This window comes from Vitis riparia, chromosome 7, assembly GCF_004353265.1.
Source record: "Vitis riparia cultivar Riparia Gloire de Montpellier isolate 1030 chromosome 7, EGFV_Vit.rip_1.0, whole genome shotgun sequence".
NCBI lineage: Eukaryota > Viridiplantae > Streptophyta > Magnoliopsida > Vitales > Vitaceae > Vitis > Vitis riparia.
The window spans coordinates 4,752,647-4,778,410 of NC_048437.1; the positions used below are offsets into that span (position 1 = coordinate 4,752,647).

Here is a 25,764-nt window from a genome sequence, read left to right on the forward strand (position 1 = left end):
ATACTTGGTATCTGGTTGCTCATCTCCTTCATGAACATCTGAAGAATCTCAATGCCTCTGCTGCCCCCTCACCAGAACAAACCAATATAGCAGAAGGCAGTACTCTGTTTTCCGGGCACACCATACCAAGAATATGTTAGAATCACTCCATTATATGAAGAATTTTGAAAGTTCCATGAATGATCAAGGCAACCTTCCCTGCTTCATCAATACCAAGAGAACAGAAACAATAAAACAATGTATACCTATGTGCATTTATGGTACCAAAAAATATTTGTACGATAGCCACCAAAGTTGCTCAGATACCGTTCAAAGCCTCGGATAGAACAGTGTTCATAATGTCCCTTACTTTAACATAACATCCGGAGGCTCCACATTGGGCATTGTGAGCCCTTGTCCCACGACCATGGCAATTTCGTGCTCGTCTATTCTCTTCAAAACTCTGAATCATTGATTCCAGAGCCAAACCCATCACCTGTTTGGCTAGGCCAGCCCCAGGGCATGCCCTTCTTTCCACTCCAAAAGGCACAAGCTTGTATGTCTCACTCCCCGCAGTTTTATACTTCTTGGACTGAAAAGATATAGCCCATGCATTGATTAGTAATATTGTGCCACATGGTGCAGCAAATCTCCTAATTTTGCAATCATCTGATGACGAATGCGGTGCTAGAAGTGAGGCTGATGGGAACAATGAATCAGGACCATAAATTTAGTATTAGATAGAAGCCAAAGAAGTGAAGCCACACAAGTATATATCAGACGAGTTAATAAGATTATCTGGCACCACCAATCCTCAATTGGGAGGATACTTCACTTAGCAGTTGGTTCTGAACCATTATCACCTTCTATGGAGGCTTCCTCTTCCTCAATTAGAAGAAAGCTAGGACTGGGAGAAGCCAAGTACAGAACACCAAACAGTGGCAAGTACTCGAAAGAAGCATCTGTTATGCTGTCCGCATATCCTTCTCTCGGCATTGTAGCACGCTGCAGATCAAGTACATATATATTTCAAGTCCCACATATTTCAAAAGCAACAAAAGCACTCGATCAGGAAGGTGAAGGCACACAACCAGACCTCGCACCAGTTGACATTATCTGGCACCAATAATCCTCAATTGGGAAAACACGTCACTAGGAGTTGGGTCTGAACCATCATCATTTTCCCTGGCTACATCATCTTTCTCCATTAGAGGAAAGCTAGAAGAAGGCAAGGACTGAACACCAAGCAGTGGCATCTCCGAAAAAGCATCTGTTGTGCTGTCCGCATATCCTTCTTCCAGCGTTGTAGCTTGTTGCAGATCAAGTGCATATTTCAAGTCCCATAAGACATCGCGCATGGTAGGCCTTTCGGCACCAGAGTCTTTCAAACACTTCTCTGCCGTTTCACCAAACTTACGCAATGAGTTAGGATTGATTTTACCCACGAGAAAAGGATCCACAATTTTTTCAAGCTCTCCTTTCTTTTGCCATGACATCGCCCATTCAGCCAAATTCGTTTCCTCACTGGGAACTGAGCTTTTAATAGCTGGCCTAGCGCAAAGCACTTCCAGGAGAACTACTCCGAAGGAGTATACATCCGATTTATCTGTTAACTGCATGCATCTGAAATATTCAGGATCAAGGTAACCAGGACTGCCTTTCACATCCGTACTGACATGAGTTTGATCTGTACCGCTGGATTTTGAAAGACCGAAATCAGCAACTTTAGCCACATAATTCTCATCAAGCAAGATATTTGTAGACTTAACATCACGGTGAATGATCCCGGAATCACTGTGAAGATAATCAAGACCCCATGCCGAACCAATGCAAATCTCAAGCCTTTGCTCCCAAGACAGTTGTGAACGGGGAGTTGATACGGTGCAATCCTTATTCCAATTGTATAGACGGTCTCTTAGAGTCCCGTTTTCCATGAATTCATAAACCAGTATCATCTCATGCATCTCATCACAATATCCAATCAAGGAAACAAGGTGGCGGTGGCGAATTTTGTTTAAGACTATGATTTCAGTTTGAAATTCGTACAAGCCCTGGCCTCGCCCTGGTTGACTTCGTTTGACAGCCACTTTCTTCCCATCCCGAAGTGTTCCTCTATAAACTTTCCCGAACCCACCCTTACCAATCATTGATTTTTTGTCAAAGCGATGAGTTGCATGCAGGATTTCAGAAAAGGGTATTTTTAACCCCAGGTTTAAGCTGGAAACAGAGGAGGTTTCGACAGCTCTTCCAGTTCCAGTTATCCAACTGAAGTATCTCCCTCCATAAAGAAGCATAGACCACTCTCCACTTTCAACAGAGTTTGCTTTCCTGCATTTCAAGATCACCCCCAGCAGGATAAGGAGAAAAGCCACTCCAACAACACAACCTGCCATGACAAAGACAACGGTTTTCTTTGGCTTGCTTGGCGCAGGCAATGAACCAGATTCCTTGGTTATAAGCTCCATAATCTCGAGCCCATTCAGAAAGGCTGTCTTGTTTGGTGACTCAGATCGAGGGCCTATACTGATATTCATAAGACTTGAATCATCGGAATCAACCACATAATCCTTGTAAAATGGAGTTCCGATATTGGTGGTGGGGCCATATGAATATACAAGTTCAATGAACCGACTATAAATGGAGAAATTGAACACAATACCGTCTTCATCTTGGCTAATTATGTCACAGAAATGCACCCTCACGAAGTAGGTAGAATTCTTATTCACCCTAAAAGCCCAGGTTACATTGAAGAAACTTGATGAGCTGCTATAACTTCTATCAAGTTCTTTGGCAGTCTTGTAGACATCAACCGGGGCGGAATAGTTAGTAGCTTCCGAAGGATCGTACTTGGGCGTATTATTGAAGGCCTCACTATTTTTGGCAGAACCTGGGAGAAGTAGATAATCATCGTCGGGTGTCCAACTTCTCCACAGTGTATCATTATTTGGTGGGATTTTCGGGCCTCCAACGTTTATCCTATGGATTATTTGTAAAGCCTGAGATTCCAGACCTCTGTAATTACCGTCACTTCCCGCAGGAGTAATGTGACTCGATTCATTTGAAACGAACTTTTCAGGGGCAAGAAACGCTTCTACCGCGTTTACAAATGCCAAAGATGATTTTTCAGGGGTGAAGTAGATGGTGAAGTTTCCCACCTCTATGGGAATTGCAAATTCCTTAATTACAGGAGAGTTACTTCTGTTCTGGACTCTGAAATTGGACAGCAATGAATACCCAGTGACCCGAACATTGAAGAGAGCAGCAGTAAGATTTGTTGGCGTCAAGAAAGGGTAGAAATGAAAACGTACCAGGTAGGTGCCATTTTCAGTGATTCGGAACTCATACGAAGATTCTTTTCTGAAAATTCTAGCTGTTCGGTAGAGAGAAGATGTACCGGTTTCTGGGTTGCCATCCTTCAAATCATCGCTTGGTCTCACGGAGAAATAGGATGAGCTGGAGTTCACATCTCCGACAAAGTTCCGGCGGTCCACTGTGGCGTTAGAGCTGGAACCACAGTTGATGAAGTACTTATTTGGAAGAGTGTAGCCTGAAGCGAGGAGCAGATTAGATGAGGAGTAGATGAGGAGGAGGAGAGTGAAAAGAACGTCTTGGCGGTGAAGCTTCTCCATGGAAACCATTGAGAATTGCAGCTGTTCACAGCGGGATAGCAAAGTTTATCAGCATCTGAGGATGAAAGTAAAGTGAGGGCAATCATGCAGATTAAAAATAATATGAAAAGAAAGACTTTTTGATTTGGGGTTGAAAACTATACACCTTTGCTGCTCCTTCACCAAAACAAGCCCATATAGCTATTGAAAATCCTTTGTTGTTGGGCCATGCAAACTTTGGAGGACCCTGTGCCAGGACATGCTATAATTACTCCATATATGCTGTTAATTTTCATTAAGGCAAGCTTCAGTGCTTCGGCAACATTAAGAGAAACAGAAACACGAATGCAAAGTGGCTATGTGCACTTACAATTCAAAATCTCCGTACAGTATAAATATCACGCATTGAAAAACACACAAATAGATAGAACAAAAGGGCCTGAACAACCAAATAAACTAGGAAAATCATGCAACCATACATCAACTAAAAAAAATACAACATTTCGGAAATTTGCTTTTTACTTTTTAATTTTAGTGTAAAATGAGAAAAAATATTGTTTATTTGTGTACTTCAATAGTACTTTCAAATTCATTTCACAGTTACCCTTAAAAATAAAAGACAAAGTACATATCAATTTAATATTATCTGTTGACAAGTATATGTGTTATTTTTTTATTATTTCTTTCACATCAATATATCTCACTTACCACTTATTTTTTTAAAATTTTTTTCATTTCCTCTCCTTCCACCATAATCTATTGTCACTTATTATAGTTTTTCTTACTATTTTTCTCTTTTTCCTTTATATTCTTTTTAATATGCTCATATATTTTCTCATAAAACTTCTTTAATTTTAATTTTTTATTACTCTCTAATTTCTCCATATTTATTGATTTTAATTATTTTTTTGTCATATTAAACTTAAAATGATAATATATAATATATAGTTAATATAACAAATTAAATAAAAACAAAAATATGTAATGGACAAATATGAAAATGTTATTCCAAAAATAATATGATTGATGATTTTAAATATTAATTATTGTGAAACCAAGGTTTGGTTAATCTTGATTTTGATGATAACAAAACAAGGTTTAGAACTAATGATTATATTTTAAGTGTGATTAGACAAGACGATTTCCAAAGTGACAATTACAAAGACAAATCAAACTAATGAGAAATTATGAAGAAGAAGACCACCTTAAAGAGAAGTGTTTTTCAAGACCTAAGTTTCATAAGATCTCTTTGTAAAGTTGTTGGTGCACTAGGATTTTCATATATTACATTATTTACTTATACACCAAAATCATTCAAGAGTTATCTTGTTTTAAATATTAAGAATTGGATGATTTTATGTTTTTCAACTAAAACCTTGTGTTAAATGTCTTTCAAACTTGTTTTAAAAGGTTTTAAGTTGAAAAAGTTGGTTGTTGAGCCAAAAAATGGCTTAACCAGTTCAACCGGTTGTGCTCGTCTGGTCAAGGACCGATTAAGGGATGCTAAAAAGTTTCTCTCTCTCCCAATGACCTTCTCTTCCTGGTTGAGGTGATTCTCTTCCCGATTGAGATCCGGTTGAGGCCCAATGGTCACCTGCCAAGCATTAAATGCTAACGGCTAGTCAACCGATCGACCTCTAGCTCGACCGGTCGAACCCCCAAACAGTTAGTTTGACTTTTCTCTTCTATAAAAAGGCTTCAATTTTTATTGTTTTGAAAGCTTAACCTTCTCAAACCTTTCTTGAATATATTTGAGCTTTGAAAGAGTGTTTTTGAGTGCACATTGTTCCAAAACTTGCATATTTTTAGTGCACCATTCAATCCTAGTTTTCTTGTATCATTTGAGTTTAAAGTTTTTATATTAAGATTTTGTGAGATCATTTATTTGTAAATCTTTGAGAGGAAGTTTCTCAAGTGTGGGGTATCACTTGAGGGATTGTTCAAGAGTGGGATATCTATTAGGAAGTGTAAAGGGTGCTTGGAGCCAAAAGTCCAATAGGGTGAATTGGAACCATAATCCAATTGTATTGCTTGAAGGTTTGGTTTGAAAGCCTTGAATTAATGGAACCTCAAGCTTGGGATTGAAGCTAGAGGAGAGTGGATGTAGGTTGGGTTGCGCCGAACCACTATAAAATCTTGTGTTTGCATTCTCTCTTCCCTACTCTTTTAATTTATAAACAATTGTATTTATATTGCTTATTATATACTTGCATATAATTGTCTCTTACATTCACATAATTTAAATTTGCAAAAAGAGACCATCACCTTATTCACCCCCCTCCCTTCTAGGGTGATTACCATAGGTTGGATTAGCCTAATTTTTCTAACAATTATAATAATACATTTGATAAATTAAGGTTTAAATTTAAAAATTATATTTTATTATTTAGAGGTTTATGATATAAATTTTTTTATATTAATATTAAATAAAAGATTTATTTATTTTGTAAATTCTATCACATTTAAAAGTAAAAATATCTTTGTAATACTATTTTATTATTTACATTATTTTCTTTTAATTTTCATTTTAAATAATTCTGTAAAAATTATTTTCTTACAAGTAAATTTTGGTTTGGAACACTTTTATAAATAAACTTGTAAAAATCATTCTTTTTTAACAAAAGCAAATAAAAACCATTTTTTTTTTTGTAAATAAAATCAAAGTGAAATATTTATTTGTAAATAAAGTCATATTCAATCATTTCTTTTAATAAAAATACATAAAATTCATTTTTTTTAATAAAATTAAATGTAAATAAAAATTAATTAAATCATTTGTTGTAAATAAGTTGAAACATTAATTATTTTTATAAATAAATAAGTTAAAATCATTTATTTGAATTTTATTTTATTTTTTTAATGTAAATTAACTCTTTTAAATTTTTTTGAAAATATGTTGTAATTTTTTAAATAATCAATTTTTTAATCAGTTTAATAAAATAGTTTTTATAATTCTCTTATAATTTATTTTGCATATTCTTGTAATATGTTTTTATCTCGTGGTTAATTAATGGTCAGAATCGACTTCATTTATGTAGTATATATAGAATTTTATAAGACATAGGAAATTGAAATATTTTTTCTGCTCCTTTGTAAAGGCTCCACCATCATAAACAAGGCGGAGACCAAGACTAGAAACCCAAGTCATCTAAAAGACTTGTCAATGATTTATCACCAACTCTCACACCAAAGCAATGACACAACTCTCTTTTTTCCTTCATCTTTTTCTTTTGAATAAAGAAAGGTCCAAGTTGAAAATTTTTGTGCTGATTATTATCAACAAAAGAAGAATAATAAATGTGGAAGGTAAGCCCACTTTTAACTTTTTCTTTTGAATAAAGAAGTATTTTGATTTGATGATCCATTGCGTGTGAAGTGGCAATGCATTGATCTACAACTTAGCAACGTGCCTGCTTTGTATTGGAGAACTTGGAAGCGAAAATCCTATCTCCTGCGTGTCCTTCCAGTGGAGACCTATATATTTTGACAACCTCAATTTTTCTGGAAAAAGTAATTTATCAAAAAAAAGAAAAAAAGAAAGAAAAAAAAGAAATGGTAGGAATAGATCGAGCTCAAGAATAATTGTCAAGTAATATTTTTAGCATGCATGAGCGATTTTTATTTTTTATTTTTTTATATGTGACAAAATGTTATTGATAGCATTGGTTTTAAACAAATACAAAAGGATCCCCAGTACTTATTATCTAATTTTAGATTTTTTTATAATTTTTTTTATTTAAATACTTTCCAACAAAGAGTAAAAGAGACATACAAGTACGAAAATAAGAACAATTTTTCACTAACACAATTTTCATTTTCTATTGAATATCTATATCAAAATAAATAGAAAAAAAAATATGTTCAAGATATCCAAATGAAGATCACACCTATTTTAATTCATTGTTCTTCCATTTAACCTATATGTTCAAGTAATAAATGTAAATTAAAAGTGAAAATAAATCAAGGAGTAGAATAAGAGAAAAAGAGACGATGATGCCAGAATTTATGTGAAAAGCTTTCGAAAAGATAAAAAATTATGAACTTATAATAGATAAAAAATTTTACAATGAAAAACAAACTATGTATACAAGGATTTATTTAACTAAAGTTTTTTAATCCTTCACGGATTACTTGACTAGCACCTTTTTACTTCAATTGCATACCTTTATCTTTTAGAACATGCTTGTCATTCAAATCAAACTTAATCTCGATCTCTTCTTAAAGTTTAATTAAAAAGAAAATAAGTTTTCACCTAAACTCAAATAGATTAAAAATTGAGAGATAAATGAATGAAGGAATCAATCCATTTTTTCTCAAGAAAATCCATTGAAAATAGCTTGAAAAATAGGAAGAAAATGAGATTTTCTCGACAACCAAACACTCTCAATTTGGTAAGACAATGGAGCACAAGAGAAGAACAACCGCTAGTGTCTTCCATTTCAAGAAGCAATTTTTGCTTTTTAAGTTGAAAGAATTGAAATAACATCAAGAAAATGCATATTTGGACGAGTGTTATATTTATTTCGTATATTTTTATAATCTATTTTTGCCATCATGTCTTGTTTTATATATTTACATTATTATTTTTATATATTTATAATTAATTAATTAATTATCATAATTCTCTTTGCTTGTATGGTATAGATTTTATAAAATTTAGATGAGTGTTATGATTTTGATACTTTCTCAATAAATAACTTGAATATCATATTTGGACTTGATATTTTGCAAATATATTTTTTCCAAACAAAAATAAGTTTTGACTCAAGTTTTAAAAAATTATTTTTTCCTTGATATAAATGACTCCCGCTTAGGAACTCATGTGAAAAATGAGTCCATAATAATGTATTTTTATTTTAAAAATATTAAATATGATAATATTTTTATTTTTTTCCTAACTTATATCACCATGACATTAGCATATCTGTTGCTTATAATATCTTGAATTCTTTTGAATTTGGCATTTCATTGTAACCATTATTCACTACATCTCATAAATCTTGAGATCTAAACAAGACTTGCTTTTGAATTAATATACCAATTCTCAAAATTTTTATATGAATTTTGGAAGTTAAGGATAAATTGAATTATTAGTTGTGGTTATAATTTCACGAAAAAAATTATAATTTTCTTATGATTTTATACATTCCTTAATATTTTAACTCCCGATCTTCTAACTCTGATAGATACCATTTGTTATAACACAAGTGATTGGAAATTAATAATATTTTTACTAAAATAATAATTTATTTCATTCTTTAATTAAACATAATAATAAATTTATTTATAATAAATTAATCATATTTGTACTATAACTCTAATTCCAATTAAATCAAAATTCTTATTTAACATAAGAAACTTAAATAAATAATAATTCTTAAATTTCTAAAAATATTTAAAATTGATTTCAGATTATAATTTCAACAAAACCAAAACTCGAAACGGAAGTAGTATAAAGACTGTTGATTTTTTATTACCAATTCTTACATCAAATCAATCAAATACCAACTCTTACATCAAATCAATCACATACCAACCCTTATATCAAATCAATCAAATGAATCACATATTACTTTTCCTGAAAAGTAGAGCAATAATGTGGGATATAAAACTTACTTTTTCCTTGGTCTTTAGTGCTGATTATTATCCACAAAAGAAATATCTTTATTTGATGATCCATCAAGTGTAAAGTGGCAATGCATTGATCTACAACTTGGCAGGTGTAAAGAGAAAAAAAAAGTAAAATGACTTGAGCCTTACATTCATTTTATGATCGGCGAAATGGGTTTTGGCTGCAAGAGAAGATAGGCGCCCGATAAGTCTTTCCAAGGAGAATTTTGGGCGCTGTTTTGGTAACCGTTCAATGTTTGATATAGCCTAATTAATCATTAAAGCACTAAAGAAAATTAATAGTTCATGAATAGAGAGATCGTTTTACAGATGCTACAATGATTCTGCAGATGGGCATTATACAACTGTTCCTCAGTCTTTTTGCTGAAGCAAACACATTAAAGTTAACAAAAGAAAATCGATCAACAAAGTAAAGTTCACAGTAGATAGAAGCTGAAGAAAGTAAAGCCACACAACTAAACCTCAAACCATCATACCAGTCGAGATGAGATTATCTGGCACCACTGATCCCCAGTTGGGAGAACACTTCACTAGCAGTTGCTTCTGAACCATCATCACCTTCTATGGGGACTTCATCTTCCTCAATTAAAAGAAAGCTAGGAGAAGGCACGTACGGAACACCAGACAGTGGCAAGTAGTCGAAAGAATCATCGGTGATACTGTCGCCATATCCTTCTCTCGGAATCCTAGCTTGTTGCAGATCAAGTGCATATCGCAAATCCCATACCACCTCACGCATGGTAGGCCTATCAGCACCAGAGTCTCTCAAACACTTCTCTGCCGTTTCTCCGAATTTACGCAATGAGTTAGGATTGATTTTACCCACGAGAAAAGGATCCACAATTTTTTCAAGCTCCCCTTTCTTTTGCCATGAAATCGCCCATTCAGCTAAATTCATTTCCTCCCTGGGAACTGACCTTTTAATAGCTGGCCTAGAGCAGAGCACTTCCAGGAGAACTACTCCAAAGGAGTATACATCCGATTTATCTGTTAACTGCATGCATCTGAAATATTCAGGATCAAGGTAACCAAAGCTGCCTTTGACGTCAGTACTGACGTGGGTTTGATCTGCATCGCCTGATTTTGAAAGACCGAAATCCGCAACTTTAGCCACATAATTCTCATCAAGCAAGATATTCGTTGACTTAACATCGCGGTGAATGATTCTGGCGCCACGGTGAAGGTAATCAAGACCCATAGCTGAAGCAATGCAAATCTCAAGCCTTTGCTCCCAAGACAGTTCTGATCGGGGAGATGACGTTGAGCAGTCCTCATTGGAATCGTATAGGAGGTCTTGTAAAGTCCCATTTTCCATGAATTCGTAAACCAGTATCATCTCACGCCTCTCATCACAATATCCAATCAAGGACACGAGGTGGCGGTGGCGAATTTTGGTTAAGACAATGATTTCAGTTTGGAATTCGTACAAGCCCTGGCCTTGCCCTGGTTGACTTCGTTTGACAGCCACTTTCTTCCCATCCCGAAGAGTTCCTCTATAAACTTTCCCGAACCCACCCTCACCGAGCATCAATTTTTTGTCAAAGCGATGAGTTGCATGACGGATTTCAGAAAGGGGTATTTTTAACCCCAGGTTTAAACTGGAAACAACGGAGTTATCGGAAGACCTATCAGTTATCCAACTGAAGTATCTTCCTCCAAACTCTCCACTTTCATCAGAGTTTGCTTTCCTGCATTTCAAGATTACCCCCAGCAGGATAAGGAGACAAGCCAGTACGCCAACAACAGGACCTACTATAACGAATATAAGGTTTTTCTTCGGCTTGCTTGGCGCAGGCAATGAGCCAGATTCCCTGGTTATAAGCTCCATAATCTCGAGCCCATTCAGATAGGCAGTCTTGTTTGGTGAATCAGATCGAGAGCCTATACTGATATTCATAAGACTTGAATCATCGGAATCAACCACATAATCCTTGTAAAATGGAGTTCCGATCTTGGTGGTGGGGCCATATGAATATATAAGTTCAATGAACCGACTATAAATGGAGAAATTGAACACAATACCATCTTCATCTTGGCTAATTATGTCACAGAAATGCACCCTCACGAAGTAGGTAGAATTCTTATTCACCCTGAAACCCCAGGTTACATTGAATGATGAGTTGCTGTAACTTCTATTAAGTTCTTTGGCAGTCTTGTAGACATCAACCGGGGCGGAATAGTTAGTAGCTTCCGAAGGATCGTAGTTGAGCGTATTATTGGAGGCCTCACTATTTTTGGCAGAACCTGGGAGAAGTAGATAATCATCGTCGGGTGTCCAACTTCTCCAGAGTGTATCATTATTTGGTGGGATTGTCGGGCCTCCAACGTTTATCCTATGGATTATATGTAAAGCCCGAGATTCAAAACCACTGTAGTTAGCTTCACTTCCGGCAGGAGTAATGTAACGCGATCCATTTGAAACGAACTTTTCAGGGGCAAGAAACGCTTCTACCGCGTTTACAAATGCAAAAGATGATTTTTGAGGAGTGAAGCGGATGGTGAAGTTTCCCACATCAATGGGAATTGCAAATTCCTTAATTACAGGAGAGTTGCTTCTGTTCTGGACTCTGAAATTGGACAGCAATGAATACCCAGTGACCGAAACATTGAAGAGAGCATCAGTAAGATTTGTTGGCGTCAAGAAAGGGTAGAAATGAAAGCGTACCACGTAGGTGCCATTTTCAGTGATTCGAAACTCATACCAAGATTCATTTCTGAAAATTCTAGCTGTTTGGTAGAGAGGAGATGTACCGTTTTCTGGGTTGCCATCCTTCAAATCATCGCTTGGTCTTACGGAGAAATAGGATGAGCCGGAATTCACATCTCCGACAAAGTTCCGGCGGTTGACTGTGGCGTTAGAGCTTGACCCACAGTTGATGAAGTATTGAGTTGGAAGAGTGTATCCTGAAGCAAGGTGCAGATTAGATGAGGAGTAGACGAGGAGGAGAGTGAAAAGAAGGTGTTGGTGGCCAAGCTTCTCCATGGAGACCAATTGAGAATCTTAGCTGTTCTCAGCAAGAGCAAAGTTTATCAGAACACGAGGATGAAAGTAAAGTGAAGGCAATCATGCAGATGAAAATTAATCAAATTATTAAGAAGATTAAAGAAAGACTTTTGACTTGGTGTTGAATTTTATACGTATACATACATATGGTTTCTGTTGGAATGAGAATACAGCCATTTGATATTGCCAGGGCAGTATTTTGGCATCTAGAAAGAATCATCCTGTGAAGCTTTTTAGGTATAGTTTCTGCTTTCTGATAAGCCAGTGAAAAAGGTTGCCCTTTAAAAAAGTGTGAGCCGAATATGGAAAAAGAATAGACGAATAATTGGGGGTGATGCAGGGGTTTCAAGCCTGAATTCATGCCCAGATACTGAGTAGGATTTAAATCTTTTTAAGCTCAATAACTTCATTTCATCTTCATAATTAAACCAAATGGCTCAGTTAATTCTTATCATAAAAAACACACATCAGAAATCCACAATAGGTGAAAGACATGCAAAAGTAAATGATTGACTTTTGACACTTCTTTTTCCAGGAAAGACGACGACTTGAGTTAAGATCCAACACCTAAAACTGCTATATAAGTAAAACTTTTCTAGCAACAGTCGATTTCAGCAGATGAGTACGATTCCCCACTGCTGACTGGAAGTAAGGAACAGCCTGCATTGCAGTATCTGAAGAATCTCAATAGCTCTGCTGCTCCTTCACCACAACAAGGCCCATATAGCAAATGACAGTACTCTGTTTTGTGGGTTTGCAAACTTTGGAGAATCCCACACCTGGAATATATTAAAATTACTTCAATATATGAAGTACATGGTATCGATTTTGAACGTTCCATTACAGATCAAGGCAGGCATCGCTGCCACAGCAACATCAAGAGAACCAGAAACACTTACACAATATACCTATGTCCACTAACTGTAACGCCAATTATGTTTACAATAGGCATCAAAACTTGCTCAGACACTGTTCAGAATTTTGGATGAAACATTGTTCATGACTTGTCTTGTTTTACACATGGCCTCTAGAGGCTCCACCTTGGGCATGGTGAGCCCTTGTCCCTCGGCCATGTCAATTTCCTTCTCGTCTACTCTCTTCCAATCGAAACACTGAATCAGTGAGCCTAGAGTCAAACCCATCACGCGATTGGCTAGGCCAATCCCGGGGCATGCCCTCCTTCCCACTCCAAAAGGCAGCAGCTTGTATGTCTCACTTTCCCCTGTTTCAAACCTCTCAGGCTTAAAACTTGTTGGGTCATTCCACAGCTGAGGGTCTCTGTGAAGGGTCCATGCATTAACTAATAACATAGTGCCTCCTGGTACATCAAATCCTCCGAGTTTGCAATCTTCTGTTGACAAATGTGGTACTAGAAGCGGGGTTGACGGGAACAGGCGTAGGGACTCAGAAATGATACTTTGAAGGTACTGCAATTTGGGAAGATCGGTTTCGTCAATCAAGCAATCATGCCCAATGTGAGTGTCCAACTCATCTCTCGCTTTCTTCAACACCTCTGGATGGTTGAGCAGAAGAGACATGGCCCATTCTATTGTCACTGCTGTTGTGTCAGCTCCCCCTACTTGCATTGCCTGCATAAATTCAACATTGATTAGATCCTGTCAATAGCTTGAACCTCTCAAGAAGATGGTACTCATGAGAATCAGGGGCTTAAAATGTTTTGAAATTACATTGGTTCTTACCCAATTTGAAATTAGCAACAATTGGGTTGAGTCACTCATTCTCTATCGTATCTTATCATATGCCCTAAAACATATATTTGGGAGTTCAACAGGGAAGAACAACTTGTGCCCAGACTAGAGAATGGGAGAAATTTCACTTACCACTATAAGCCCCTTGATAATTTCATCAGTGTAATATTCTGGCTCTGATTCTTGTAAGGAAAGCAGATGATCAATCATAGTATTTCTATTCTCCAAATCGCTCCTCTTATTACTCCGACACTCATCGAGCAGACCTTGCAAGAACACATCCATCTTTTTCCCAAGCCTCAGAGCCCTCTTATTATAACCCTGATAATCAATCCACTGTAAGATTGGGAAGAAGTCTCCAGGGTTTGATGTCCCAGCAAATTCAAGTATCTCTTTGCTGATCTCCCTGAACTCCCTTGCCTCCTCAACATCCTTCATGTTGTCACCATAAAACCGCTTCCCCGCCACCATTCTCATTGTAATATTAAGCAGTAGCTCTGAAAACATGGACTTCAACTCTACCTTAGCAAAAATTTCAACTGAATTTCTAGATAGCCTGAGCAGTAATTGCTTGATTTCATCTCTTCTAATGCCCAAAAACAAGTTGAGGCGATTCGAAGCGAAAATTTCAACAGTGCTAAGGCGGCGGAGGTTGCGCCAGTGATCACCATATGGTGCTAGTGATACAACAGTATAGTCATACCCAATATACTTGCCCATCACAAACTTGGGGCGGTTCGCAAAGATGACATCGTTCTTGGTGAAGCATTCTTCTACAGCTGACGGCGAGGACACCACAATCACGGGCCTTGATCCAAATCTGAGAGAGACGATGGGACCATGTCGCTCTGAAAGACGATGTAAAGTCCGATGGAGCGGCCCTTTGAGGAGATGGAGATGACCGATAATAGGAAAACCAGGGGGGCTTGGTGGAAGATTTAGGCGTTTTCCTTTATTTCTCTGTAACAAAAATTTGACAGCAAGCGCAAAGAACAGAAAAGACAGGGATGAGTATAGCCATCTAGCTTCCATGCTTTGATTGGATTGGAATGGGCTTCTTGATCTGTTTATGAGATCAGAATACCTTGCAGACCATGTTGTGTACTGGTGTTGCAGCTCACCTTGCTAATTTCAATGTCCTTTTCTCCTCAAAGATGGCTTGGACTAGATCCAATCCCTCAAATCAGGGTGTTCACGACAAAACTTGTATTATTTTAAATTTGAAGGTTGCTGATGGAAGAAGTGTCTGGATACAGAATGCCTTGCTGATTGGAAGGACTTTAATGCGTGGTGACTTGGAACTTGTCTTCCTTTGTGTGGGGACCTTTGGGACACGTTTTTATTTTTGAAAATTCACATGATGTAATGGTTTCAATTGCCAACCATTTAATTAATTATTCACATATTTTTATTTTCTATTATTCCATATTTAACTTAATTTTAATATGAGATAGATGATAAAAGATTAAAGGGATGTTTGGGGAAAGCATTCATCAAAAAATGATTTTTTAAATTATTTTAAGTGATCAATGGTCACTAATTCTTCTTCTTCTTTTTTTTTTTTTTTTTTTTTTCTCTTGTTTTAACTCTCAAGAGCTACAACCAATTATAGTATAAGAGATTTGTCTTCAGGATGAACTTTACTCTAACATTGAATAGCAATAAAGAAGGGACACATACTTGTTATGACTATGGGCACAATAATAATAAACTACATCCTGTATGTCGATCGCATCTATCCACACAAATACAAATCTTAATGCTAACAGGCAATATTTAATTAACCATTGTCTCTTCATCCTGAAGGACTTTTTTAACGATTTGATATGCTCTACACATGGCTTCCAATGGCTCCATTTTGGGCATGGTAAGTCCTTTCCCTTCCATCATATCAACTTTTTTCTCACTGATCCTCTCCCATTCATAGCATTGAATCAGTGACCCTAAAGTCAAGCCAACCACCTTATTGGCCAAACCAGACCCAGGACAAGCCCTCCTTCCGGTTCCAAATGGTAATAGCTTATACGTTTCACCTTTTTCTCCACCTTCAAACCTCTCCGGCTTGAAGCTAGTGGGATCATCCCACAATTTAGGGTCTCTGTGAAGGGTCCATGAATTGACCAATAACATTGTGTCTCTAGGTATATCGAATCCCCCTAATTGGCAATTTTCAGATGACATGTGAGGCAGCCAAAGTGGAGCAGGTGGGCAGAGTCTAAAGGTTTCAGAAATGATATTTTGAAGGTAGTGTAGTTTGGGAAGATCAGCCTCTTCTAGCAACCGTTCTTGTCCAACACAAGTGTCTAGTTCTACTTTAGCCTTTTTCAGCACATCGGGATGATTAAGCAAAAGGGACATCGCCCATTCCATTGTTACTGCCGCAGTGTCAGTTCCGGCAAAAACCAAGTTCTGCATACAAGAATTCAGAGATTAATAAAAAATCTAAAATTAATAGAGTTCCAAAAAGTAAATAAAGAAGTGTTTCACTGACCATTGTAACCCCTTTAATGATTTGATCTGTGTAGTACTCTGGCTCCGATTTTTGCAGGGAAAGCAAATGATCGATCATAGTATTATTACCCATTAAATCCTTCTTACTATTACTTCTATGCTCATCAATCAAACCTTGCAAGATGACATCTAACTCTCTACTGTTCTTGGCCATCTTCTTCTCATACCCTCCGTAGTCCATCCATCTTAATATGGGCAAAAAATCTCCTGGATTTGATGCCGCACTCAATAGAAAACTCTTTCTTATGATCTCCCGGAAATGCTTAGCCTCCTCAAAATCCGCCCCTTCCCCGTAGTACCGTTTCCCTGCAACCATCCTCGTTATGATATTAAACGTTAGCTCTGAAAACAAGGATTTCAACTCTACCTTTGCAAAATTATCCCTTGAGTCCCGACCCAGTCTGCGGAGTAGATGCTTGATTTCATCCTTACGGATGCCTAGAAACATGTTAAGTCGATTCGAGGAGAAGATTTCTAGCGCGCAGAGGCGGCGGAGGTTGCGCCAGTGTTCGCCGTATGGTGATGAAACTATGCTGGTGTACTTGTACCCCAGGTACTCGCTGACCATTAAGCGGGGGCGGTTCGCGAAGATCACATCGTTCTTGGTGAAGCATTCTTCAACAGCGGAAGAAGAGGAAATTACAACAACGAGTCGGGATCCGAAGCGGAGGGAGAAGATAGGACCGTAGGTTTCAGAAAGATGGTGTAGAGCTCGATGGAAAGGCCCTTTCAGGAGGTGGAGATGGCCCAGAATAGGAACGGCAGGTGGACCTGGTGGGAGGTTTCCATGGCCTCTTTTGCTTTGAAGCAAGAGCTTGAAAGCAAACAAGAGAAAGACAACAGATAGAGATGTGTACAGCCAGGCGTCTTCCATGGTTTTGTGGATATGAAAATCCAAGGTAGATGTGGTAAATATAAGGGCCACCATCAAACCTTGGTAGGTTCGCAGCCCCAACCTTTAACCCGACCCGAATTTTAGGACAAAATTAAAGGATCATTTTTAATATTTAATATTTGAGTTGAGTTTAGGTTAAACTTGTTAATGAAAATTGAAACTCAATTAAGATTAGATTTGAGAAAAGGTTTTGACAATTTGAGTTTGATAGAAACAATTTGATATTTTATAATATTTATAATTTATATTATTTTATAAATAATATTTATTTGTTATTTTTCTTAATGTATTTTCATATTAAATTATAATTTTTCTTTAAAGATATATAGATTCATTTTTTTTTTTATCACTATCTTCAAATTTTGTCTCATTTACTATTTAAGTTTTTGTATAAATATGCAATGTTTAAAAAATATTGTACATACAAATTTGAATCATACAACTTAAATCTAATGCAACTAACTTCGTTGAATATGAGCTTAAAAACATAATATTAGTTAGAATTAAGTTGAGTACTTTGGATTCGAAATCATGTCGGGATGGGATCGAGTTAATTACTTCTTTAACTCGCAAGATCTTATTGTCCAAGCCAGATCTTAACCACTTGCAACATTTTGCACTACATTATATTTTTATTTTGATACATTTCTTTAACAAAACCAATTAAAATATAATTTTGAAATGATAGAATGATGAAATTAATTATAGTTATGTTAAGTTAAATATAAGTTAATAGATCATGTTAAGTTAAATACAAGTCTAATAAATTTGGTTTAGAAGGTATAGATATGATTTTCTCACAATTTTTAATTTGATTTTGATTATTATTAGTTAATCTAAGCTATATATATAGAGTATGTATATTATAACCAGTCATGACTATGAGTAAACATCCGTGTATTGTTTTGATCCACATCTTATAATTCATGTTGGTCAAAACTTTATCACTAGATGTGGTGGTTAATTATCATATGAAAGTGAAAGTATATATATATTTTTGTTTTTGGAAATAAGAAGATAGACATGAATGTTCATATATTTAATTTTTTTTTGGGATTAAAAAGATATGCATTACCAACCAAAAAGATTAAAAATAGAACAAAATAGTACGTTCCTATCATTTCACACCATAATCAAATATGATCATATATTGATTGATAACAAATTCTTAAACAATTCTTGTGTCACCATCATAGACCAAATGCAATGATCCAAATTCAATCAAATCTTAAATATATATCATAATTTGGATGAAAGATTCAATTGTTGGAATCATTATACATATATGAATTTTTTTATTTTAGAAGTCAATTTTACACATCAGAAATCGAGATGGATTCCATTTTGAAGGATTAGAGTCTTTTGGCCTTGCAAGGAAACTTAATAAATTAAGAAAAATAAATTTAATTATACCATGAAATTCAAAGTCATGATCATCTTCCAATGGCCAAGAATTTAATATTATGTTAAAATAAACAATTTGATCCTCAAAACCAAACTTATCAAGTAGCTAAGGGTTAATATCAAGCTATCTAATTTAAGTTACACCCCTGACAATATAGTAAATTACAGTTCAACTAATTTCAATGTCAATTTTTCCTTTAAAAAGCCAAAAAGGAAAAGTGGCTTCATTTGAATAATCTAAGCTAATTAACCACTTTTGCCACTCCCAAAAAAGATGGAAATAGAATAATGCAAAATGGATACTAATCATCAATGTCACCATTGACAATGTTGATAGAATAGGCCAAGTACCCAACTAACCACTACAAATTTTTATTATTTATATAAGATATTCATGTATCTTATTACATCATCAACACAAATACATGAATTATGATGCCCTCAAACGTTAATATCTTGTATAGTTTCAAACAACCATCTTGATGATATCACGAGCTTTGCACATGGCCTCCAATGGTACAGCCTTAGGCATGGTGAGTCCTAGCCCTTCCGCCATATCAACTTCTTTCTCACTAACCCTTTTCCACTCATAACATTGAATTAATAACCCTAAAGTCAAACCCATCACCTTGTTGGCTAGACCACTCCCAGGACATGCCCTCCTTCCAAGCCCAAATGGAAATAATTTGTAATTATTATTTTCTTTGCTATTAAATCTGTCTGGCTTAAAACTTGTAGGGTTATCCCATGCCTTAGGGTCCCTGTGAATAGCCCATGCATTAATCAACAACATGGTGCCTTTTGGTATATCAAATCCTCCCACTTGACAATGACTTGATGTCATATGGGGTAGCAAGAGTGGAGCTGCAGGGTACAATCTATGGGTCTCAGATATGACATTTTGAAGGTACCCCAATTTGGAGAGATCTGATTCTTCCATCAATCTTCCTTGTCCAACGTGAATGTCTATCTCTTCTCTAGCTTTGTTTAACGCATCTGGATGATTGAGTAGGAGAGCCATCGCCCATTCTATTGTTACCGCTGTACTCTCACTTCCACCTAGGATTAGAACCTACATGTGAAAACATGTAGATTTTAGAAAAATTAAGACTTGTTTATTAACCTTTATGTAAAAAAAGAAAAGCATGTTAGATAACAAGAAAATAAAAATAAATTTTTATTAGGAAAAATATTAATGTTTTAAAAAATAATTAGACAAATATGAAGAATACTTAAAAATACATTATCATATATAAAATTTATTTGACAATGTATTTAAAAATATAAAAAATAAATTAAGAATATTTAAATTTTAAAAAATTATTTTAAAAAGCATTTTCCATATAGACTCTAGATCTAGGATGTCAATAATGTTGAGTCAACTCATCCTAATCTTTCAATTTTGATTCGAAACTTGAAATGATCATCAAATAAATAATAAATTTAATGGTTAATTCTTATCCCCATCTCCCTTGACCCATTTACAATTTTTAGGGTTTTTAATTCTATTATCATAAAGTTTTTAATTTTACTAGAAGTAAAACTTACCGATATTTTTATTTTATTTACCTATGAAAAAAGGAAAATGAGGGAAACAAAGATATATAGAACAAAATATATTTAAACAAGTATATGCACTTGTGTGGAAAATGTTAAATACTGAGCCACAAGATTCACTTACCAGTATAAGCTCCTTTGATGATTTCATCAGTGTAGTACTCTGGTTCTGATTTTTGCAATGAAAGCAGATGGTCGATGGTGGTGCTTTTATCCTCTAAACCCCTCTTCTTGCTATTTCTACGCTCATCAATTAAACATTGCAGCATCGCCTCTGTCTGTCTACCGAGCTTCATCAGCTTCTTCTTGTAACCCCCATAGTCAACCCACTCCAATATGGGCAAGTAGTCCATCGGGTTTGAAGTCCCACCCAACTCAAAAATCTCCCTATGATCTCCCGAAACTGCTTAACCTCCTCCATACCCACTTCTTCGCCATGGTATCGCTTCCCTGCAATCGTCCTCGTTATAGTATTAAACGTCAGCTTTGAAAACAATGATTTCAACTCTACCTTTGCAAACTTATCTCTGGAATCCTGAGACAGTCGGCGCAACAGAAGCTTGACTTCATCACTGCGGACGCCTAGAAACATGTTAAGGCGATTGGAGGAGAGGATTTCGATTGAGCAGAGGCGGCGGAGGTTACGGCAGTCTTCGCCATATGGTAAGGCGTCCACAGTGGTGTGGTTGTAGCCCAGGTGCTTACCGCTCAAGAAGTGAGGACGGTTAGCGAGGACGATGTCGTTCTTGGTGAAGCATTCTTCGACGGCGGAGGGAGAGGAGACGACAACAACTGGGCGAGACCCGAGGCGGAGGGCGAATATGGGACCATACTTTTCAGAAAGAGTCTGTAGAGCTCGATGGAAAGGTAATTTCACCAGGTGGAGATCATGACCTAGTACAGGAAAAGCAGGCGGGCTTGGTGGCAATTTTTATTGAAGGGCTATTGCTTGGATGATTAGAATATGGCAAACGTGGAAGTGCCTCACCAGCTTCTCTAAAAAACTTCTCCAACAAGGTGAAGCATAAAAGTATTTCATGGGGACCATACTAATTTATAATTAAAACAAAGTATTGGCTTTTAACAAATCATCGACCCCGTCAAAATGATGAACGCACACCCAAAAAGAATGTACACAATGAAAAAAAAAAAAAATTAATTTGACATCTACATTGATCGAAATGTACATTTTGTTAAGGTGGAGGTAGGTGGTGAATAAACTTGGATGTTTCATAAAGTATTTCTCCATGAAAAGTTTCACATCCTTGTATCTACTCATCATCCTTGTATTTGTGGAAAGGAAGATTGAGTGCATCTAATGAAAATATTCACCTCTACCCTGTTGAGGCCTCGTATTCTCAGCAATCCACGTAGTTGCCAAATGGATAAACGTACGATCTCAACGAACACAAATTCCTGATTCAGCTGTTCCTGCAAAAGGCGTCCGGACAGGGTGTCCGGACACACCCTCCGACGGTTTTGTCAGCCATGGAAAGAGAGATAAAAGTAGATGGCACAGTTGACCTTTTTCTAGGTATTGAGGAGCTTACCTTCTTCTTTGTGCGAAGGTTCATATATATACCATTTAGAAACTCTCTCTCCTCCATAAATGATGGAAGGCTTTCTGGTTTACCATGATTGCCACTAGGTGGTGGCAGGGACATCCTCATCCTACGAACGGCTGTCAGAGATAACGGGAAGTGACTAGCTGTCACTTCTGTCTTTTCGCTCTGCAGGTATCAGAATATGATTTGTGACAGGATGTCAGAATGACGTAGTGAGGCACGCTTAGTCTGGCCAGTGATCCGGATGAACATATCCGGGTGGAACATGAAAGGTCGCCGGATGCGTAATGGCGGTGGTCCGGGATGAACGTATCCGTGTGGAACATGAAAGGTCGCCGGATGCGTAATGGCGGTGGTCCGGGATGAACGTATCCGTGTGGAACATGAAAGGTCGCCGGATGAGTGATGGAGGTGGTCCGGATAGGAAAGCGCGCCACGTGTACTCTTGGGGGAATCCGGATGTGGATATTCCGGGTAGGAACACGTGCCACGTGTCGTCAGGGGACGTGTGCCACGTGTCATCAGGGATGGGTCCCTACATACCCGGCCTCTTTCTCTCTCTATGCTTGGAGTGGAACCGTCCACTTTTTTGGTACACGTTTGAGGTTGTGGAATAAGTTCCATATATCACTTACAGTTAAAGAAGACCATGTTTTAGGTGGTTATTAACTGAAAACTAAAAAACTAGGATTACAATCAACTCTGATAGACGGTGAACTTGAAATCATGACTGTTTTGAGTCATCATGGATGGTCACCTCTATTTGAATACGTAGGTGACCTTTACTCCACTGCTTCCCTTGAAATGATTTTACATGGATTTGTCACTAAGGATCATACACGTGGTAGTCCAAGTGAAGTTTCTAAATTCTAAGCCATCAACGTGTTCTCATAACACGTATGCAATTACTAGGCAACATTTATAGTAAGATCCGGTAACCGTTTTTTTTAAATAGTAATCAGATAGGACTTTATGTCCTTTGAAAACTGTTTTTAAAAACAATACTCTTCCTCTATACGAAATAAAAGAAAAACACATTTGACAATTAGAAAATCAAATTTGATTTTTTGTTTTAAAAAATAAAAAATATAACATTTTTAGATAACATCTTTCACTTATTTTAAGTTGTTTTTCTTTATTTATTTTCTAAATGATGTTTAAAAAAATAATTATATGGAGAATGATTAAAAATAGAACATAATTACTAAAAATTATTTTAAAAATGTAGAAAATAGAATAGCAGGAAGGCTCGGTGGTAGGTGGGGGTGTATTAATCTTCTTCTTCGGAGCAGGAGTTTGAAAGCAACCCAGAAAAAGAGAAGAGAGAAATATGTGTTTAGCCAAGTGACTTCCATGATTTTGTTGATGACAAACCTAATAAAAAGATGAGTTATTTGTAAGGGTTGTCAAGAGAGTTGTGACAAAGCGATATTGACCAAGGAATTAATAGTGACAAAGCAATATTGTAATACCTAGTACTAATGAATTAAATAGGTAATAATGATTATCTTAATACTTAACTTTAAGCATGCTTAATTAGATGTTAAAACTAGTTTAGTGCTAATCTTGTTTAATTATGAATTAAACTTTTATTAAGGTTAAGTGGGATTACTTAATGACTTAGGTATACTAACTAGGTTCTTAGGGGTTGATTAGGGTTATGAAAACCTAAAGGACTAATCGGAAATTATAGGTTTAATTTTTGATAACTTGAAGGACTAAAGTGCAAAATTGGAAAGTTGGAGGTTGGTGGCAGCCATGTGGCTTGCCATCTCATGCTTGGCTGCATGGAGACCCCTTTATAAGGGGTTGCAACTCGATTTGCACCATTTCACCTATAGCAGCTTGGGTTAGAGAGAGGATCTAGAGAGAGAAAGTGAAGATTTGAGGTAAGCAAGTTATTTAATTTTGTAATTTTGATTCCTAATGGTATGTTGAAACAAATTAACGGTAAAATTTGTGTAAAAGTTGAGTGTAATTAGTTATAAACATGTTTTAGTTACAAATCATAATTAATTAAGGATTAAAGTATTTTAGCTGAAATATTTTATTAATGGTAAGATTAGCATAAATCTTTGTTTAATTTGGTTTGATTGAAAAATAAATTAGTAAGCCTGTTATTAATTAGGTTATTTTGATAATTAGGACTTGTTAATGGGTTAGGCTTTAGGAAAAATCAAAACAATTAGTGTTTGGTAATTAATTGGGGAATATGAGAATTAAAAATTAATAACAATAAGTTGTAAAAAATTAGTAAGAAAGGAAAATTTCATAAGTTTTAATTGAATAAATTTTCATGGTTAGGAAACCTAAATTATGTTGTTTCATTTCAGTTCCTTGTAATAAGTAAAGATCGCCTACATAGAAGAAACACAAAAAGGAAGTCGGTGTAAGGTAGAGAATTTTATGTTATTCTATGGTGTATTTGATTTCTTTCCTTGAATCATTTGTTGGAATTTCATGTTATTTCTATGATTTCATAAAATGTTTTAATGTGTCATTGCATTGAAATGATACAATGATATTGGGATGTATATTGGTATGAAGATTCATGGTTCTGTGTTGTCAAAATGGTTCACAGTGTGGTTTCATTGCAAGAAGGATATGGAATAATCACAAATGATATTTAGAGAATTGATTGGTGGGAAGTGTTTATGTGATGCTACAGGCATTATCCTTTGATATATTGTTTATGTGGGACCGCGGGTCCTTCGGTGAAAGTCCCTAAAGCCCTCAAGGAAAACACTCCGATGTAGGTGTATGGGGTTGGTCATATCTCTGGGTTTTAGTCCCTAAAGACACGGGATTGGTCCTACCCTTGGGTATGAGTCCCAAAAGACACGGGGTATGACTTGCCATTGGGTGATGTCCCAGAATAATCATTATTATATTGATCAAGTATCTTGTGGAGCATTGATATTTGATGTGTAGATTGGTGAGGGGTTAGCAGTTTATTAGTTGTGAAAGGATGGATGAGGAAAAACAAAGATGAAACCAGCAAAAACACAGATACATGTTTGACATGATTACATATTTGTTAATGGATATAAAATGTTTATCATGCATGCTATTAAACGTTTAATTCAAGGTTTTTAAAGGTATGCTTAGGATGGTTATAAACTTTCCTACTGAGTTGTGAACTCACCCCTTCCACCTTTAGATGCAGGTCAGAAGACCTATGTAGGAAATAATGCTTGAGCAATGCTTTACTGTGATTGGATGTTATTTGCTCGCATTGAAAGTGTTTTGAGGTTTTACCTTTTGTATTAAAGATTGAATCTTTTTGTAGGAATGATGTAATATATATATTTGTCAAGTACACTTGTAGTATGGGTTACTCGTAGTGAACCATGGGGTTTTGGTATATGTAAATTAATGTGGTACAAATTTCTTTTGTGAAACGAAACATATTTTGTTAACTAATAGTTACAAAGTTTAATACAGGATGTACTCTTTATAACAAGTTTTACATATTCTCTTTTTACACAAAAATCAAGCAGGAACTCAGTATTTAAATTTTTGTATCCCCATATTTTGAGAGCACTTATACTGTATTTGAGTATCAATTGTTATGTTTGAGAAAAAAAACGGGGTGTGACAAATATTGACAGCCAACCTCGGTTCAACACTCAAAAATAGTATTTTTTTTGTTTTATTTTCCTAGTTTCATATGATAATATACTGTGCTTATACTAATCGGAGAAAGTGAAGGGAAGTATTCTCCTAACCTTTTTTATGCACTCAAAATACCTACATTCCAATAATTGTTTCTTGTCAATGATGAGCTACTTCATGTAATTCATGTTTTTATTTTTAATCGATGTAACCCCCAGTAGCTATTTTCTTCGAGCCTTATTCAAAAAATGGGCCGCTAGGACGTGTGGCAACCGCCCACAGGTGA

General features: G+C 36.1%; 5 protein-coding genes and 1 pseudogene across 5 annotated transcripts; all 6 read right to left on the reverse strand.

Annotated features, from left to right (window-relative positions):
* Nucleotides 1–686: 686 nt before the first annotated feature.
* On the reverse strand, nucleotides 687–3,683 carry LOC117918400 (probable receptor-like protein kinase At5g24010). The gene has a single exon (XM_034835030.1). It carries the CDS (start codon nucleotides 3,615–3,617, stop codon nucleotides 1,092–1,094), a length of 2,526 nt encoding a protein of 841 aa, XP_034690921.1. The 5' UTR covers nucleotides 3,618–3,683; the 3' UTR covers nucleotides 687–1,091.
* Nucleotides 3,684–9,475: 5,792 nt separating this feature from the next.
* On the reverse strand, nucleotides 9,476–12,872 carry LOC117917769 (probable receptor-like protein kinase At5g24010). Its single transcript, XM_034834155.1, has 2 exons — nucleotides 12,367–12,872; nucleotides 9,476–12,223 (listed from the first exon to the last, which is right to left on the reverse strand). The coding sequence occupies exon 2, from the start codon at nucleotides 12,199–12,201 to the stop codon at nucleotides 9,709–9,711; it is 2,493 nt and encodes an 830-aa protein (XP_034690046.1). The 5' UTR covers nucleotides 12,202–12,223; nucleotides 12,367–12,872; the 3' UTR covers nucleotides 9,476–9,708.
* Nucleotides 12,873–12,993: 121 nt separating this feature from the next.
* Nucleotides 12,994–15,190, reverse strand: LOC117917770 (cytochrome P450 81Q32-like). The gene is made up of 2 exons (XM_034834156.1): nucleotides 14,064–15,190; nucleotides 12,994–13,811 (listed from the first exon to the last, which is right to left on the reverse strand). Exons 1-2 carry the CDS (start codon nucleotides 14,961–14,963, stop codon nucleotides 13,185–13,187), a joined length of 1,527 nt encoding a protein of 508 aa, XP_034690047.1. The 5' UTR covers nucleotides 14,964–15,190; the 3' UTR covers nucleotides 12,994–13,184.
* A 392-nt stretch (nucleotides 15,191–15,582) lies between these two features.
* LOC117917771 (cytochrome P450 81Q32-like) lies at nucleotides 15,583–17,322 on the reverse strand. Its single transcript, XM_034834157.1, has 2 exons — nucleotides 16,423–17,322; nucleotides 15,583–16,340 (listed from the first exon to the last, which is right to left on the reverse strand). Exons 1-2 carry the CDS (start codon nucleotides 17,314–17,316, stop codon nucleotides 15,708–15,710), a joined length of 1,527 nt encoding a protein of 508 aa, XP_034690048.1. The 5' UTR covers nucleotides 17,317–17,322; the 3' UTR covers nucleotides 15,583–15,707.
* A 1,885-nt stretch (nucleotides 17,323–19,207) lies between these two features.
* On the reverse strand, nucleotides 19,208–19,762 carry LOC117917256 (cytochrome P450 81Q32-like). Its single transcript, XM_034833465.1, has one exon. It carries the CDS (start codon nucleotides 19,760–19,762, stop codon nucleotides 19,208–19,210), a length of 555 nt encoding a protein of 184 aa, XP_034689356.1.
* On the reverse strand, nucleotides 19,695–21,229 carry LOC117917259 (annotated as a pseudogene).
* Nucleotides 21,230–25,764: the final 4,535 nt, after the last annotated feature.